General features: G+C 43.6%; 1 protein-coding gene across 1 annotated transcript in view; it reads left to right on the forward strand.

The window, feature by feature from the left end:
* LOC146854284 (protein mono-ADP-ribosyltransferase PARP12-like) overlaps positions 1-19761 on the forward strand; it is a 245160-nt gene that overhangs the window by 87027 nt on the left and 138372 nt on the right. Inside the window, exon 3 of the mRNA XM_085652065.1 lies at positions 1224-1488. Coding sequence (XP_085508191.1) covers positions 1224-1488 — 265 coding nt within the window. The remainder of the gene's footprint in view (positions 1-1223; positions 1489-19761) is intronic.

Raw genomic sequence — 19761 nt, forward strand, 5'->3', positions numbered from 1 at the left:
TTGTTCAACATTAATGCGAAAAATAGACCGGATAGCCTAACAATCTAAATATCATGAACACAATGAAAATGGGAACATACACAACACAGCTCCTTACTCTATGGCCTAAACCCTGCTCACTTTCAGTTGTACTTCAGGTCTCCCGGTTCTAAGTCAATAAGCATTTCGTTCTTGGACTTTGATGATGGATTCTACCGGTAAACAATCACATAAGGTTGAACCACAAAACCTTCCCCTCGCAGCAGCTGGTAGCTTTGGATCGAGTACTGTCATGGGTGTGTAACTGGTGTCCACATGTGTGTATAGTAGATTTTGGAACCAGATGACATACGTCAAAGTGAGATCACAAAAATATCCCCTGGCCCATCTAGTCTTCCCATTTCTATAACTCTTGTGCATTGTGTGTCTGTGAAGAATTCATCACCTTGAACCTTCTGCATGCCCGCAACATGCTCACAAGCATAACAACTAGTGGCGGTGCCAAATTACTTTTACAAAAAGCCAAACAATGGTTTTTTTTCAATATATGGGGCAAATGATATTTTACGCGGAGCAATGGAAATCTTTTGAGTCTTTCCTGCACAAACATGGTGGCCCCTTATCTGGCTTGCTGATCTGTGCCTCAGATGAGTGTCCCCTTAGTAAGGCTAGTAGCTGGTAGCAGGCCAATTAACTGCAATCGGTTTTATCAAATTGCATACTATTAATGGACTGCTTTCGGTCTCAGATGATACCATTGGCTTGAAGCTCTGCGAGCGAACAGATGAGGTGCTGCTGGAGGAAGGGACTCAACGCAGTATGAAAGGATGTGTTCAAGTGCAAATAGTAGTCACACAACCAATTGCTCTCACTTCCAGTACAAGCCAATTTTCATTGCATACGTTGTATTTTTTTAATGGTGTTAAGATCCTCAAGAAGAAGAGCCAGGGAGTGGCCACAGGGCTTGGCTGTATTTACTATATTTAGCTATATATCACTGGTGTTCTATGGCACTCCAGGAGAACTATTGCCCTGCTGAGTATGTAAATGACTTCCATTTGCATTCAATGTATGTAAATGTATCTGATTTTGATATTCTTAAATTCCGGCATGGCTCCCACCTCCTCGGCTTCCTTTCTACACCCTTTCCCCATACACACCGAAGGCCGATAATGTGCATAACTTTGTGCCTCCTCATAATATGTTTTTAAAATATGTATATTTGTTGGGGTCTCTCACTACAGGTATGTAAGGAGTACAAGGGCGAGCAAAAGGTAGGATCCTGCACCAACGGGGCGCAGTGCAACAAGCTGCACATGTGTGGATTCTTCACCCGGGGCCAGTGTAGTTATGCAAAGTGCAGCCGTTCACACAACCTTCTAGACCCCAACAACACCCGACTGTTGCAGGCTCGTGGGATCAGCAAGGAGATGAGCCAAAACATCCATCTCATGCGCACCCACCAGTGCAACCAGGCCAAAAGGGAGGGCAGGAAAAATAACACCAGAGGTAATGCCTATAGAGTATGGAATGGAGTACTGCCTGCTGTGTATGTACCTTTTTATGCCTGTCAATTAGCATTTGTATATTCTTTCCAATGCCCCCTTTTCCCTGTCCTCCCTTTCAAGTCCCTCTCCTTCACCCCCTGGCGTTCCCCCCCCCTTACTCCTCTCCTTTCCTCTCCTATGCTCTCCTTTATTCTCCTCCCCTCCTCAACAAGGGATATCAAAAGAAGTGGAGATAATCAGAATTCTTTCTCAAACACAGTTACATTCATTTTGCTGTATCAGTAGTTGAACTACAGAGCTGTCAATCAGTTTCCATCACATAAGTGACCCGAGATCCACAGGAAAAACACAAAGAGTTGAATAAATAGGGGAAAAAAGGCCATTTAAAGGTTTTGTGAAAAGCTGTAGAACACTGAAATGTATACTCGGGGACATTGTAATTATGGGATTCTGCAGCGTCTGCCTTTTCTTCATAAATAACTATTTACCTAACTTTCTGTATAATCCACCACATGTTGTATATTTGGCAGATTCAACAGAAAATGCTGTTTCTAGATTAACTGGGTCAAATTCTAATTTAAAAAAGGTACCATATATGATGCAAGGCAGAGTGCTGTATTCAGGTAAACCGATACCAATGATGTGAATTCTTTGCCCGGACAGTATTGAGATGTATGAAATAATACTTCCACCAAATATGCCACATTATGCCGGTAGTTTGGCACAAAAGTAGTCCGGTTCAACTTAGAGGCAATGTGTAAAGTATTTATGTAGCACTCAAACACTAATAACATGGAACAAACACAAGCATAATCTCGATCAATTAATTGAAAATTAAAGTAATTTTTAATAAATAAAATGACACAAATACGACTATAATTCAATAAATACAATCAAACATATGAATTTTCAAAATTGTAAGTAGAAATTGTGCCTAAAAGCACAAAGTGCCCATATCGGTTATCTGGTCGGACTGTACCAGGTCAAAGTCAAAAGTTAAGGTCGACAACGATGGAGCGTGGGTCGGATACATGGTCCAGGTTTATTCTGGTGGATAGTTTACTTTCTAACCTAGTCCAGTTCCATGTGATAAGCACTAGTCAACAAGGTCGTTGGCAAGTGGGCTGAGGCTGGATTGGAAAAGGAATGTAGACGGTGATTTGCTGAAGTTTCAGGCATTGGTCAAAACGTTGCGTAGTCATCATCGGCACGAAAAGCTGGTCGATAATCGTAACATCGAGATGTTGGGAAACGTGGGGCGGTTGTTGTTGACTTGAAGAGCTTCGGGTGGTGAAATCCAGGGTCTGTATCTAGGAAGGTTGCGTCAGCAGTTGCATGGAGGTCCTGCGCTGGTTTTTATGAAGTCTGCTCACATTCACAAGGAGACTAGGGATGGTTCCTTTTCGACACGAAGACCTCAGAACCTCTGTTTTTTCACCTGGAGTCCAGTTCTTGCAGCTTTAGGGTTAGAGGAGTACACTTTTAGTACCAGCTAAGAGTTCAGTACCTGGGGGGCACCTCTTGTGATTTATGCCCCACTCCAGCAGAGCCAGCAGAAGGGTGCAGGCAGGTCCAGATGGTACTGGTCAGGTGGGCAGTTGCAGGGAAAGGCATCTGGAAGCTTGTTGTGTCCCTTTAGCTCAAACAGCAGGTCCTTCAGCTTACCCTTAGAATCACTTCTGGGGCTCGGGGTTCAAGGCAAGCAGATCCAGTATTCCTTCAGGCTTCAGACAGCACGGCGGTCCTTCTTCTGAGTAGCAACAGGTCCAGGAGTGTTGTGTGAAAGGTTCTGAGGGTTGCACTTCTATACCCATTGCCACCCCGATTGTCTAACCCTAAACTGGTTCTTGTCAGTTCTTTCATTTTCTGTGTGTTTGGCTGCAATCTGTCTAGGGGTTAAAAAAGGGCAAGCAGGACCAAATGTGGGCTACATTTGCCAGTGCCCGGGCAGGCATCTCCTGAAGCCAGAATAGGGCTAGGTGCAGCCCTCAGGCTACGCTTTGAAGTTCAGGAAGGGTTGAATACACTCTCCAGGCCATCCTGCTCAGGAGAAGAACACCTTTCCCCATACCAAGGCCCTTTTTTGCCCTGTCTGGAAGGAATACACATCATACCACAAGAGAGACATTTACAGTCGGGAAACAACCTTTACAACGCGGTCATTACATCGCGTTCCCTTTACAACGCATTCGTTACAACGACCACGTTGTTAGAACGTGATGCCTTTATATCGCAAGTCATTAGATCAACTTGCTGTAGGGGGCGCTCCAACCTAAGGAATAGTATAATTTACTATTCCAACACCTTCCCTACTGTTGCGCAGGCTGGAGTTGGAATAGTAAACTATACTATTCCTAAATCCAGCGCGCCCCCTACAGCAAGTCAATCTAATGACTTGCATTGTAAAGGTATCGCATTCTAACAACGCGGTCGTTGTAACAACTGCGTTGTAAAGGAACACGATGTAATAGCATGCGTTGTAACATGCTATATTCTTAACAGTCATGAAACTCTGGGCATTGGCAGAAAGGACATTTGGTTTAGGTAGAAAAATGTCAAATTTCTAAAAGTGGTAATCTGAAAATAGTATTTTAAAATCCCCATTTAAAGGGATTTTAAATTACAATTCAAACATGTGTAAAAAATACTTCTTTATCTGTTCCCAAAGTATAGTTATCACAAAATAAATGTAATAATGTAACCCAGTGTAAGCCTATGGGAGAGTTAGCCTTTCTGGTGTGAAATAATGACTTTTGGGGGTCTTCGCTGCTAGAAAATGTCTAATTTAAGTACATATGTCCTACTACTTAAATACCAGGCAGCCTGCCCTATGAGCCTTTAGGGCCTACCCTAGTTGTGACTTATAAGTGTTAAAAAGGAAGCTTTAGGTCTGGCAAGAGGTGGATTTGCTAGGTTGAAGTGGTAATTTAAAACTGCACTACAGGCTGCAGTGGCAGGCCTGAGATGTTTTGCAGTGCTACTTTAGTGAGTGGCACAATGAGTGCCGCACCACATATGTAGCATTTCATTTACAGTCCCTGGGTACATTTAGCACAAGCTACTATAAATATATTAAATGTGCCAATTAGGGGTGTACACATTTTTCCATGTCTAAAAGAGAGCAAACAAGCACTTTACTAATAGCTGGCAGTATTAAAGTGAGCAGAGTCCTAATGGCAACAAAAATGGGTTCCGCGAAAATAGGGCAGTGGGTGCAAAGCAAATCTGGGGCACAACCATACAAAAGACGGTCATTTCCAACAGAAGTCAGCCTCCTTGAAAGTCGGTAAAAATATTTGAAAACCGAAACATTACGTGAAACTCTATTGTGATTTCTAATACCAGAGTGTATCACTTCCTAAAAGTGCCTCATGTCTCTAGCTTTTACATTGGACAGATATTGAAATGTACCTCCTCGTTTCAGTATTATTTTTGAGTCTCAACGCAATCAACCAGGTACAAAAACATGTATTTGCATCTTAGCAATTTTACTAATGTTTACTTATAGTCAAAGACAGCTCTATTTATAATGTATTATATAATCTAGTACAACATAGTGGGGGGATTGTTAGGAAGAGTCTCTGCTAACGGTGCTACATTTAATGAGTGGAACAAGCAAACAAATTGTCATGTTTTAATTAATTTGATAATCGGATCATTACATTACAAATTATACATTCTGTAAAAGAGAATGTAAAACTATCCGAAATGCACGAATCAGTCCCGAAGACAGTATTTATAAAAACAAATTAACCCAAAATAATTTTTTTTTCTGTAAAAAAAAGGAAATCAGCACTTTTCATCCCAGTTCACATAAAATAAACAATTCTTATATCAAGCTCAACAGCATTGTGTAAATAGCTTTTTTTTATTAATGTTAATGTATTGCATTGATAGCACATACTTTCACTGGAATCATAAAACCTCTTCCATTCCTTGATTTGTGTATGGTATCACCGAAAAAAAATGACACTTTTTTGCTCAAATGTTTCTAATACCCACAAGAACACAATATGATTCAGCTCTTCCAAACCCTTACCAGAGTCTGAATATTCTGCTTATGGATAAACTTTGTGAATTGCGGGGTCTGCTGGAACTATGTAATTCTGTGGCTGCAGTGTTTAATGGAATTGCTGCATTTACCACCTAGTCTAACATTTGCTGCATAATTAGCATATTTCACCAAAACGAAAAAACTTTCCAGCTCGGACGCTATGAACGTTACTCAAAAAACTGCCCAAACGTGTTTCAGAGCAACGCAGACCCAAAGCAAAGGTTCATTGATGACCTTTCAGCTGCTGATTCCTTTATTCAGGTGTTAAACTGATACTACTGAGGCACAACTTTGCCCTCACAGTATTAGTAGGTGTTAAAATGACAAAATAATACTGTCACAGCTTAGGGCACAATATGCCGCATAATTTGTCTTTTCTTGCTGTAAAATGTTGTCAACCGTGCCAGATAAATCGGTCCTCCATTGACGCATAATTTCAGTCGGCCTGGCTAATTGTGATCTGAACAACTGGTAAGGGATTTCCTAGCTGTAACCTTGAACTCCCAGCCCCATGTCAACATCAGTCATATATGGGAGTTATGAAAATGGTCCATTGATCCTGATTTACTGGAATAATAACTTGCTGGAACATCTATATGAGAGATTAAGTAAAGTCAGAAAACTGTGACACTATAGATGAGTGCTACTTGTTGGATTGAAGCAACATGGAACCTAAATTGGAACTTGTGAAAGAAACATGTGCCTGTCAGAAAGGTTTCCAAGGAACATATGTGACTTGCAGACCCACAAAGACTTCCTGAAAACCATGTAAGACTTTTAATTACCAAATCATCCATTTCCTGTATTAAAAAAACAACCCTTTGCAAGTAATAGATCTGTGGCCAACGTGGGTCAAATAGATCACTGAACATTAAATCGACTACCTTTCGAGACGAGACCATGGGCAGTCAATATATTTAATAATAACTCACTTTTTTAGATTTAGAGAGAGTTAGGTTTCTCATTCAATTAGATAAGTATCAGGAATATTTTCTATTAATCTATCACTGACTGAATTTCTAGATCTTGTCAAACAGAGCAAGCCAGTCGGCTGATCTTCTGACTCTGTCCACCTCAAATCTTCAACGACATTCTACTATCAACTTCAGCCGTCATTCCAGCCAGAACACTCATCAACTCCGTAACAACAGGAACTTTCCCAGAAGGCTTAAAAAAGTCATAAATACACCTGCCATTAAAAAAGTCGCACTTGGACAAAATTCAAGACCCAAGACATAGCAAACAGGCCATTCCTGAGCAACTTCTAGAAAGAGCAGCCTTCGCCCAGATGGTACAATTCATTGAAGATCATTCCATACTTTCTGACTTTCAAACTGGATTCCATCCACCTAGAGGCTCTGAATCGGCCCTGATCTCTATCTGGGATGACCTTAAAATTTCAATAGACCAGAAGAGCGTTGGTGCCCTTCTCTTGGACCTTTCGGCAGCCTTTGACTCAGTGGATCATGATACACTTATCCAAAGACTTGAGGAAATTGGAATATAGGTTTCCTCATGTCAGCAAAATGTGATCTGCATTATTAAATACCATGTGCACATTAATCCTATGAATTCTAGTAGCTAACCACACTTAGCTGTTATAAGCAAAAACTCGAGTTAACATATTGTAATGAATTAAGTTAGCCTAATATTAATGCCATTTGGGATTTTGCCTTTACACACTTAAGGCTAATAGGCCTGCTCATATTTTTGCTGTTGTTTTGCACTTTTCTAATTTCTTCCTAATGCAGATGCTGTATTTTTACAGAAGCATTCTAATAGCTAGTGAATAGACATTTGTTATGTATTAAACAATTGATAAGTGAAGTTCCTACCGGAAGGAGGAGACGATGCCAGGATGTGGTTCTCATGGGAAGAGCTGTCTGTACCAGGAATTTTTTTCAGTCTAACAATTCAAGGACAGAGCCATGCATGGATTATTATAATAACATGAGAACGAGGGGAGTTTACGAGTTCCCAGAGTCCAGAAAGAAATGATTGTCTCTCAAGAGTGGGAACAGGCTGTAGTGTTGCAAACAAGTGTTTGGGGGAAACAGCATTTACAACATTGTTTCCACAGCTCAGTGCTCTTACAACGCAATAGTTAGTACCCAATACCTTTACATCGCAAGTCATTACAACGACTTACTGTAGGGGGTGCAAAGGTATTGGATATAAAATCCAACACCTTCCCTGCTGTTGCGCAAACTGGAGTAGGAATAGTAAATAATACTATTCCTAAGTCCAGCTCGCCCCCTACAGCAAGTCGTTGTAATGACTTGTGATGTAAAGGTATTGCGTATTAACAACGCGGTCATTGTAACTACCGAGTTGTAATAGCATGCGATGTATTCACATGCGTTGTAACATGCTATATTCAGTGTTTGTTGAATTATAATATTGTATTTTCCTTAGACTAGTTGACCGGAGATGTTTGCTGACATTGAGCTGAGAAGACCCTTCTTGCCTCTGCTAATCTCCAGAGTGCAAAGGCTTCATGCCTCATCAGAAACCTTCATTTGGTTTTCTTACCTTGCCTTATTTGCCTAAACCAAATGTCCTTCTAAACCTATCATTATTTAATAAAGATTCGGGTGTTTCCTCCATGAAACACACTTTCTGGATTTTCAATATTTTTGGTGTCATTTTGGTTCCTATTATGTTCTATCTCATAATAAAATATTGTCTTTTTGACTATTTAAATTTATAACGATAATGCTTAAGATTTAAAATCTGATTATCAATGACTTTAACCTTGTATGATGATTATATCCCACATTTGAGGTTTAAGAATCCCCGATCCAGCACTCTTTTTTTTTTTTAATTTTAAATGTCACAAATAACATTAAAACCATCTGTGTCCAATCCCAATCCTGTAGCTAGTCGCCTCACAAATATTCAATGCCATTTCCTCAATAGGAAAGAAACACACTAATCTAAACTAACAATATTTAGAACATTTATCGGAATTACTGGTGTGTGAAGCCTAATGTTAGAATATAGATTTCATCATGAGTTACATAAGGGGACTTACCAAGCCCAATTCACAAGGGTAAACTTAGACCTGAAGCATAAGTTTAGACCTGAAGTCTAAGGGCCCATTTCACAAAGGTGAAGTTATACCTAAAGTCTTAAGTTTAGACCTGAAGTCTAAGTTTACCTTTGTGAATCTGGCCCATAATGTGCTAAATTCTTCATCCACTCAGTGGAAGGCAGCACAGATTTAACATAAATACTGAAGAAGGTGGTAAAACCGCACAACTCTTATCTCAAGCTGTTAACCATCATAATGTGCAGTAATCTGGGATATCGGCACTTACACCGCTATGTACATTGTAATACCATAGATACTGGTGTTAAAAAAATATCCAAGAGGATTGAGTTATGCTAATTCTCTGTACAAGGTATTTGCCAAAGTGCATATTATTATCAAAAGCAATTAAACATGTTATGCACTTTAAATGAACGTTCATATTGCTGAATATTTTCCCATGTTGGGACTTTGAAGCCCTAGTAATTTATTTATTTATGCATATCTTTTATTATTAACTATAAGAAAGTTAAGAAAACATAAACGTTAATCATTTTACTAACACACCATACAGGCCGGAGTCCAGACCGGGCCCCGATATAACACAGTGGAGCCACACAAGTGTTTGTTTTTGCCATTATCAAATCCCTTTACTCACATATATAGCAGTAATAAACAATACAGACTCATATTGCCAGATATCAACCTGCACATGAAAAGAAGTGTCAGCAGCCGGAAAGGTCACGGGGGTAGGAGGCGCAAATCATCCCTCGCTTCCAAATTCCTGACTTATATGTCACAGATCATGCACCCGGTCCAGTGTCCACCTTGTCTGCGAGATTCCGTAAGAACATCCGCTTCCACATGCGGCCATTAAGGCAGCGGGACGAGCCATCTCAGCCTTTCTGGAGGGGTCTGTGATTTCCAGGACACAGTGATCTGTTATTTGAGTAGGATGAACGTCAAATCTACAAATCTGTGTTAGTATTGGTCCCCCTTAGATCTGGGGCTTGTGCCCTACAGGCAAGGTTCAGGTGTAACCTGAAATACCACATCAACTAGTATTGAGGTGATCCGCACAATCTCTGCCCAGGTCCATGCCAGTACGGAACATTCCCACACCATGTGTATGAAAACCGCACCCAACTGTCCACACCATAAACATGCCGATGAGGCGGCGGGTAACATGGGTGCGATATGTTGCTGTATGTATGGTGCACATAATTAAACTGCGTGTTGCAGAAGCACGTGCTATGGGATATGTTTTGAACCTGTTGCAGGGTATGATCCCAATGCTTATCTGACAGAGGCCCTCGAAAAATCACATGTCCAGCGTTTGCGCGCCTGAGTGTCCGGCTGGCAGCATTGAGTGAGTAGAACCGTATAGACAGCCGTTATGAGTTTGTGTGCACCCCTATGGGTAAGGGTCATGTGTAGCAGGTTTGCAGTAGGAGGCTTGGCATGTCCCCGCCCCCATTGTGCAGCAGCTGCCAAGTATGTTGCATTATATGTCAGGAAATGACCTGCTGGAATGCCACAAGCATCCCTAAAGTCCTGAAAGGATAGCAATATCTTCTCCCCATAGAGGTCCTCCGCATTCCCCGCCTCCTGCCAGCTCAGAATCTCATGATTGTGGAGAACCATCCGGAGCGCCGTCATTTGCCAAAGAGGGATCAATGGGGAATAGGATGGTGGGGTCGCCCTGCCACTTATCTTTCGCTTCCAGCAGTGCCATGCGACTTGCATCTGACACATCACATGAGGATCTGAGGTCCCAGTGAGGAGAGCCAGGTGTAAATGAATGTTCCATCCAGCAAGCTGCGCACCACAACCCGCTCCAAGCAGGGGGCCGCTCCCAGCCAAGGCACCGGGCACTGCAGTTGAGAAGCCACATAATAGAGCTCATATTTAGAGCCCCTAGTTCTCCTTCCTGCATTGGCTTGTGGAGCCCATAGTGCGCAACGTGGCACCTGTCTGATCCCCAGATCAGTTCCTCTAGGAGCTTGTTGAGATCTGTAAAAACAGCAGGTGGGGAACCTGAGAGGCAGTTCCATGAAAAAGTACAAGAAATGAGCGAGAATGTGCTTCTTGGAGATCGCCACCCTACGCACAAGGGAGAGAGGCAGCGGCGTCCAAAATGGCAGGGACACCCGAATGGAGTTCAGCGCTACACCAAGATTCCCATCACGATGTCTGCATTGGAATGGAACAAGTACTTAAATAGGATGAACTGCATTGTAAGTCTAGAGAGGGGCAGTCTACCCCTGTCATGTTCCGGGATCGGGCAAAAGGGGAACACACAAGACTTGGGCCAATTTACTCCCAGGCCCAATAGTGCCCCAAATTCCTCCATGAGGACATTCCGGTCTGGTAGCGAGGTCCCAACGCCGCACAGGTAAACAAGGGCATCATCAGCGTAGAAGGATACCACATGGGAAACCCCATGTGCCTTGATCCTCTACAAACGCGCTCACAAGTGTAGTTTACAGGCTAACGGTTCCATGGGTAAAGTGAAAATCATCAGCAATATCGGGCACCCCTGCTGAGTGCCCCGTTATATGTCAGAGCTACCTATATTAGCTTCCCCATCTTGACCCATGCCCCCGGTTGCCCACATAAGGCATGTAGTGATCTCCGGTATCCCAGGCCAAATTGCATTGCCTCTAAGGTAGCGAATATGTATCTCCACCCCAAGTTGTCGAAGACATTCTCTATATCAATCGAGACTGCCACTGGGACCCCGGCATCAGCCGGGAGGTCCCTCAGCAGTCCAAGAAGGCGATGGATGTTAAGGAAGGTGTTGCGGCCTGGGATGACCCCCTTCTGATCCGTATGCACAAGAGTTCCTACAATAGGCAGCAGCCGGTTCACCAGAACTTACCCTAGTATTGATATCTTCCTACAACACTATCTTGCTTGAACTGTGTTCCCAAAATCCTATGGTATACCTGTGAGATTTCTCTTTCCGACTTGTGTGGCTCTCCCTCTCTCCGAATGATATATGTTCAGTAAAGCCTTCAAGAAAAGACACCTTTAGAGTTGAGTAAGAACTAGTTCCGCAATCTCTCCCTCTATGCACTACACCTACTTGTTTTTAATGGGGTTTACTTCTTGAATTAGTAATCCGTATCTCCTCTATGGTGTCTCAACATTCAAAGTTCTTAACTCAAATGTGTTAGAAAACAATCACACAATGAATCTTTGAGTCGCGGTACAGAGATCTTTAGATGCCTTTGTAGACTTCATGTCTTCTTTGGACTTAAAAGTGAGCCATTAAAAAGTCTTATGTTATGGTGTTTGGACCCAAGTCAATAAAGTCGAAATTTTTCGCTGTCCCTGGCAATCGGATTGAGAAAGTTAAACATTTCTCCTAGCTACGGATTCTTTTTAACACCCAGCTATCATGGGATCCCATGTTGACCCTAAGGGCACAGCAAATGACCAGAGCCATGGAGGCACTGTTCCGTTTTGCAGTAAAATTGGGCCATTTAAAGAAATAACCACACTCTATAAAGCCAAATGCCTCTAACCTGCCACCTCTGGTGCTGGAGTTTGGGGCCTTAGCAATTGTGGTAAGCTCCAATTAGTAGAGAATACATTCATTAGACCGCTTCTGATGGTCCCCAAGAGTGCATCAACATGTTTTTGCCACTCGGAACTGGGCCTGGCGTACGTAGAGGATCGCATTGGCTTGCCCCTTTGCTTTTATGGGTGAAAATCTGGCATACACTAGAGCTAGATTTTTCAAGATCCATTTTTATGGATTGTATTTCTATGTCCTATACTGAGAGGATCCCCTGGCTCGGTTATCTGAAATGTGCATTCAGCAAATTGGGTGTGTAAGAGTTTTTTAATGATCCCCTTAACATGCCTTCTCAAGTAAAATTCTTAATTTCGTCTTTATATTATTCAAGCATCAGCGCACGCTTTATCCAGCAATCAAATCAGCAAAGCTCTCTGAGCATGGGCAATGTCAGCCTCCCTATTAACCAGATGCAACCTTACTTATCAATTTTTCTGGAGTCTCAACGTAGATTTTTCTTAAGATTTCGTTTGAGCTTCGTGCATTTTCTGGTAGCTTTTCCTAATCAGAGTGGTTGGTATAATAACCTTCGCCCTGCCATTGTGATAACGTTGAAAAACAATCTACTCTGCACTTTGTTTTGTGCACTATATAACCTATTGAGACCTACATTTTTGCTCCCGACATTGAGACCTTGTCACCCTTTTTCTTATAGAGAAAGTTTTAGTTATTTACACTTGCTTCACTCTTTTGATATTTGTGATGCTGTTTGAAATTTCATAAGAGGAGCGCTCAAAATACGAAAAAGATATTGATAAGTGAGTTTATTAAACTGCAGTGCATGCAATTGTTTTTTTCTTTTTCTCCCTTTTGTGTTGTTTGAACAAAAAAGTATGAAAGGGGACTGCTCTAAATTTTGCACATGCACTTTATCTATCCTACAAGGTGGGAATGTGATTCTCTTGGGGGACGTGTACTAGAGCTATTACTCACCTGGGAGTGACGCCACAGCCAAGGCACCATCGCCGCCACCGCCAAGAGTCTTGAGGGCACGACACCGAGCTCCATCTTCTGCGTCGCCGCCCCGGGACTGCAACTCCCGGCAGCCTCAGCGGCGGCGCGACCAATTGACGCGGTACAAGCGCCAGGAGGCGCCATAAATCGCAGGCAGACCGGCGGAGCGGGGGGACGTGTACTAGAGCTATTACTCACCTGGGAGTGACGCCACAGCCAAGGCACCATCGCCGCCACCGCCAAGAGTCTTGAGGGCACGACACCGAGCTCCATCTTCTGCGTCGCCGCCCCGGGACTGCAAGTCCCGGCAGCCTCAGCGGCGGCGCGACCAATTGACGCGGTACAAGCGCCAGGAGGCGCCATAAATCGCAGGCAGACCGGCGGAGCGGGGGGACGTGTACTAGAGCTATTACTCACCTGGGAGTGACGCCACAGCCAAGGCAGCATCGCCGCCACCGCCAAGAGTCTTGAGGGCACGACACCGAGCTCCATCTTCTGCGTCGCCGCCCCGGGACTGCAACTCCCGGCAGCCTCAGCGGCGGCGCGACCAATTGACGCGGTACAAGCGCCAGGAGGCGCCATAAATCGCAGGCAGACCGGCGGAGCGGGGGGACGTGTACTAGAGCTATTACTCACCTGGGAGTGACGCCACAGCCAAGGCACCATCGCCGCCACCGCCAAGAGTCTTGAGGGCACGACACCGAGCTCCATCTTCTGCGTCGCCGCCCCGGGACTGCAACTCCCGGCAGCCTCAGCGGCGGCGCGACCAATTGACGCGGTACAAGCGCCAGGAGGCGCCATAAATCGCAGGCAGACCCGCTTCGCGGGACGCGCGCGGGACGGCGCCGGGCTAAGCCCGGGCAAAGGGCGGGCCCTCTGTGGCCCTCCGTGGACCGACGAGACCGGCCCCGGCACTGCACCCTGCTCAGACGCATAGATCTAGGAATACATCTCATTGTAAGTTGCATTTACATTATTACTGTGGCAATTTGAGTATTTGATACAGTTATCACCATGACTACAAGCATGCCGAGTCCATTTCCTGCCATGGCTGATAGACTGGGAACTGTAATGAACGGTACTTTGGATAATTATCTAATCAAGACTCCATTTACAGGAACAACCGAGTCTTCCCTAGCAGAGCGAAGACTTGAGCGCAGACGCTCTATTGAAATTATCAAAACCAGGGCATTGTTTGAGCTCAATTCCACAGCTACCCCTGTAAATGATTGCATTCCTGTACCAGCCCTTGTTGACGATACTCTAAGTACAGAAGGTGTACCCTTCTTGTTGAGAGAATGTGTAGCACCCTGTACTCCCTCTACCGGAACAGTTATTATTGATTCGTCACTTGATCTACCCAGTTCTCCAGGAACTTCGAAAATTGTGTCACCTACCTCCCATAAGTCTAAAAAACCTAAGAAAGCTGTACAACCAGCAAGGCAACTTCCACCACCTGCTAAGAGGAGACGTAAAGGGATGGAACTTACAAAACAAAGGATGAGCCATACCGTTTTTGGGAAGAAGGCGACCCCCTCCAGTTCTAAAGTTATATCCACTGTAATTACTAAGGACATGCCCGGACCAGACACTGTTCCCATACCAGCGCCGACCTCTGCACATATAGAGGTGGCACACAGTACTGAACATTGTCCTAAAGATAATGGGTCCAATATCAAAATTACTAGTAACCTTGTGGACACCTTCGAACTGATATTGCGTTCTTATACTCTAGCAATTGTAGAAAGGTTGGAAAAAATTGAGAATCGACTAGGGAAAATTGAAGCAGACCTTGATAGGAAGTCTTATCCTATACAATTAAAAGCTCAATTAGAACCCGATCAGGCCCAAGCCCACTCATCTGGGGGAAATCCTGTTGTTAAAATTCGACCACCACTAATTGATAACGGGTTAGTCGTAAACATAGTTCCCACTAATCCATCACTAGGCGACCTGTCCCCTGGTAGTAATTTAATAAGAGTGCCAGTCCTGATCTCTAATCCTACTCCGAGTAATAGTATTACTAACCAGCCAAATCCTCCTGTGTGTAAAGCACCAGTTAATACTACTTCCCATCCTACAATCCCTGAAAACAATATCACTAACGATACGGGTAAATGTTCAGATGGGTTACAGAGACATGAGGAGGGAGGCCGGAGGCAGACCCAAGGGAATCAGTCTAGGGGACCCTTACCGGATCTTCCACCTGAGGCTGTCCCCTATGTTGTGATTCTAACGGGGGTACCTGAGCTTTCAGTAAATAAGAGAGAAGGTTTCTTCCAACTTAAGAATAAAATAGCACATTGGCTGGCACTACATAGGCCGATCACTAGTAACATTAATGGCGAAATAATCCATGTACGCCGGCTTCAATGGTTGGGGGGTAGACCTAAAGATATTAGGGGGGATGTGGTTGTGATAAACTTTAGAGATCAAAATGCAGTACGTCATGTCTTGAGCTGGCCAGGGGTCAACTGAGGTAGTTGCATTACTCCACGTCCCCTGACCTATTTCTATCCACGATCTGCTGTATTTCCCCATCAGACTAGGGGCTACACACTATCTAGTATTAAACTTCCCGATGTGTCGAATCTCAGGAACCTAGCCATAACGTCAGAAGACCTTGAGTAGAATATGGTACCTACTAGGCCAGGTTTCCCTGCACATAGGAGCTGGGATCACCCGGCACCTTTCACCCCACTGGAAGTTTCTAACCGGTTTAACATCCTTAGTGGTTTGGATACTTGTGATTGAAGTTTACAGCCACCCGGGGAGGAGCCAGTGGGTATGGTTGAGACCTTGGATAGGATTTCGCCCACTGATTTAAATATATCCGATAGAGGTTTCATTCTGGCTGGTGTTACTATCAATGTACCAATTAACTTTGCTCGTAGCATAAAACTGACTACTCAAGGAGACCGCATAAACGAAACACTTAATCATGGTCTAAATAATTACGAGATTTATGCTGGGGCTACAGGCTCTTCCATGCCAAGCAACCTCCAAGATAAATCATGCTATATTGACCATTCGGGAGAAGGTAACGGAAATAAGTCTTGCGAAAACTGGAATATCAATGGCACAGGAGTTTCTGTAACTGTCCCAAATGATACAACTTGTAATGCGGAGAGCCAGTTTCTAGTTTCATGGAATGTGGCTGGTTTAAAAAACAAGTTGACCTCCAGTGACTGGGCCACTTTCATTGACAATTTTATGATAGTAAACATGCAAGAAACATGGGCTTTAGAACCCCAACATAGAACTGGGTATCTCCACTTTGCAATACCTGCAACGAAAACAAATAGAGGGAGACCCAAGGGGGGATTGACTACCTGGGTAAAACAGGACGACGGTTTTACTATTTCACAACTTGAAATTGATTCAAGGGATATCCTGGCGGTTAAGCTGAAATCTTCATCGTTTGGCGAGCTCATTATTTTTAATGTATATGCCAGAGGAAAGCCAGGAGGGAAGCCTTCTGAAGTTGTAACGACACTGGGACACTATACCAATATTTGGAAGGGACGGGCAAACATGCTAATTTGTGGTGATTTCAACTGCTCCTATGAGCCCCTGGATCAAACAGATCTGGAGCTTACGGAGGCAGAGGATATCTGCTGGCAGATTCCCAGTCTCAGTCTTGCCCCTATCAAACGGTGGACCCAGGCCGCCCTACAACTCAAGACTTTTAGTCTTGAGTATGGTTTGAGAGCAGTGAACGGTAGGACCCGAGGTGATAAGCAGGGCAACCCAACTTTTAATAACGGATTGTGTACCAGTAGAATAGATTATATACTGGTAAACCTTGAATTTTGGTCTAACATACTCGACATGATAGTTATAGAACGTATGGAAAGTGACCATAATCTTTTAAGCCTTGAGCTGCAGTTATACAAAGGGCAGGGGTCAACACATGTAGATTTGATAGGCGATATCATCTTGACAAATGATACTCGGCGGCTTAGATGGGCAGAGTGTCTGTGCAAGCCTGAATCGATTAACAAAATGAATGAAATGGTAAATGAAGCAACAATTGAAATGCTGGGGCAGCTGGATTCTGAGGACTGCTGCAGTAGGGTAATTCACACCCATTCGACCCTTTTTCTTAAACTTAGTACTTTTTTTAATATTCCCAGGAAAAAGCACCCCGGTAAGGGGAATAGAAAACAAGCATCATGGTATGATAAAAATTGTAGGCTCGCTTACAAATCCTTAGCTGATGCTGTGCGATCCACCGATAGGGAAGTTATAAGGGCGGCAAGGATTCACTACAAAAAGACACAAAATGTGGCGAAAAAAACCTGGGACACTAAATACTGGGACGAACTATTGGCAGCCAGTCAGTCCAGAGATTTACCGGACTTCTGGCATCTTGTGAGGTGGGGCATGGGAAACCAAAAACCAGCCCCGGTTAACCATGTCCCACCAGAAAAATGGGTAAAGCACTTTAAATCCCAGTTTGCAAATATGAATAATGTCCCGCCACCCGTACTAGCTTCTCTTAGCCCCCTTCTGCCAGTTACTACATTAGTGTTCACCAAAAAAGATGTCGAATGTGCCCTCAATTTAATTCCTAAAGGTAGGGCTCCGGGCCTAGACAAAATTCCTGCAGACTTGTTCTTGCATAGTAGGTCAGTCTGGGTCCCTTATATCGAATTATTGGCGAACACTCTGGCTAAAGGCACCATGGTGCCAGATTTATGGCGGGGAGCTGAAATCGTACCAATTTATAAGAAGGGTGACCGAGCTGACCCGGGAAACTACAGGCCAATTAGCTTAATAGCCTGTATTCAAAAAGTGGTGGCCAGAATGGTCCTTCTCAGGGTCCAGACCTGGATTGAGGAATCAGGAATCATGTCCACTTTACAGGCTGGTTTTCGACCCCTGACCAGCACGGTGGACCAAGTTTTTAGATTTTCCACAATATACTGGAAATGGGTGATTCTGGGGGGAGGCACATTGTATGCAGCCTTTGTTGATTTAAAGGCTGCATTTGATTTAGTACCGAGAGACAGGCTGTGGAGAGTGCTCCGTGATCAGGGCATCCCACCTGAATTACTTGCAATTCTGATTACATTACATGAAAATAATTATGCGCAGGTCAGGTGGGGTAACCAGAGCCAAGTGACTGACAGTTTCCCAACTGAAAGGGGTGTCCGGCAAGGATGTGTGCTGGCACCCACATTATTTACATTGTATATAAACAAAGTTATTGAATACTACCAAGACTCTACAACCGATCCACCTAAACAGAATGGCATCCCCGTCCCCCTTCTGATGTTTGCCGATGACACCCTCCTACTATCTAAAACACAGGAAGGGTTACAGAAGGCAATAGTCTGCTTTGAAAAGTTTTGTAATGATTTCGGCCTTTCTGTTAATGTCTCCAAAACCAAATTTATGACAATGCATAGGCACCGGATCATCAGGGGCAGAGTTTATATGAATGGGGAATTACTAGAGCAGACTGACAGCTTTAACTATCTGGGCATCACATTGGGCTCCAGGTTACAGTGGAAGCCTCATGTGGCCCATTTAATCTCTAAGCACGCGCAACTTTCAGGCGCACTGCTGAGAGAATTTAAGCTGTCAGCCACCAAACCCATAGCCCCAGTATTAAAAATCTATGACTCGAGAGTAAGATCTTCCATGCTATATGGAGCTGAATTGTGGGGGACGTCTGATATAGCAGGCTTACAAAAAGCACATAATAGGTTTCTTCGCTGTATCACAGGCCTCCCACAATCTACACCATTAATACCTCTTCGCATGGATCTGGGGTGTCAGAGTCTAGAAAATATTTGTAGATTTAGACCAATTGCCTATTGGAGAAGACTGTGGGTCACCCCCGAATTGAACCACTATGCGATGGCACTTTTGGAGACGCGTAATATGGATACAGGGGAAAAAATTCCCTGGTTCAGGAAGGTAAAAATCCTTTTAAAGTCCTTAGGAATGGGGGATCTATGGGACAATCCACAGGGGACAATAATTCCCACCAAACAGGAGTTGAAAGAGGCCTACTGGTTATATATATCCCAGGTGAAATTCCAGTCACATACAAATCCTTCACATACCAAGGTTTTTTTGGAGTTGAAACATTGTATTGGGTATGAGGAGTACTGGGATTTGATCACATTGCCTCAAGATAGGAAATTATATCACCAGTTTAGGGTAGGTACTCTTCCATTGAACACGATTACCTGTAAATGGGCATCTAACAAAAACGATCAAATGTGCCCTTTCTGTAAGATATTTCGTGAAACCATAGCACATATTTTGTTTATTTGCCCTGTATATAAGGCCCCCCGCCTAAGATGGATAAGAGCAGTTTGCATCCAGAAGGGTATTAAGACGGGGATTTCTGCACTAAGAATATTTCAATCTGATAGTTCTGAAGTAATAGTGATTGCCATAGCTAAATTTCTGAAATGGATGTGGTTAATCAGAGCCGGGAAACTGAAAGCCCTTCAGCTGCCCTAAATGTAAACCAGTATAACGATGGAATTTTTTATACTTTTTAAGCTTGGTTTTATGGAAAGCAGATATTTATATTTTTTTAATTGGTCGATTAGGAATACCACTTATGCAGTAAAACAAATCATGTTGCTCCTAGCATTAGTACCATGAATTCTATATGTACAGCCCAAAA

Source organism: Triturus cristatus, chromosome 4_1, assembly GCF_964204655.1.
Source record: "Triturus cristatus chromosome 4_1, aTriCri1.1, whole genome shotgun sequence".
In the NCBI taxonomy this organism is placed as follows: domain Eukaryota; kingdom Metazoa; phylum Chordata; class Amphibia; order Caudata; family Salamandridae; genus Triturus; species Triturus cristatus.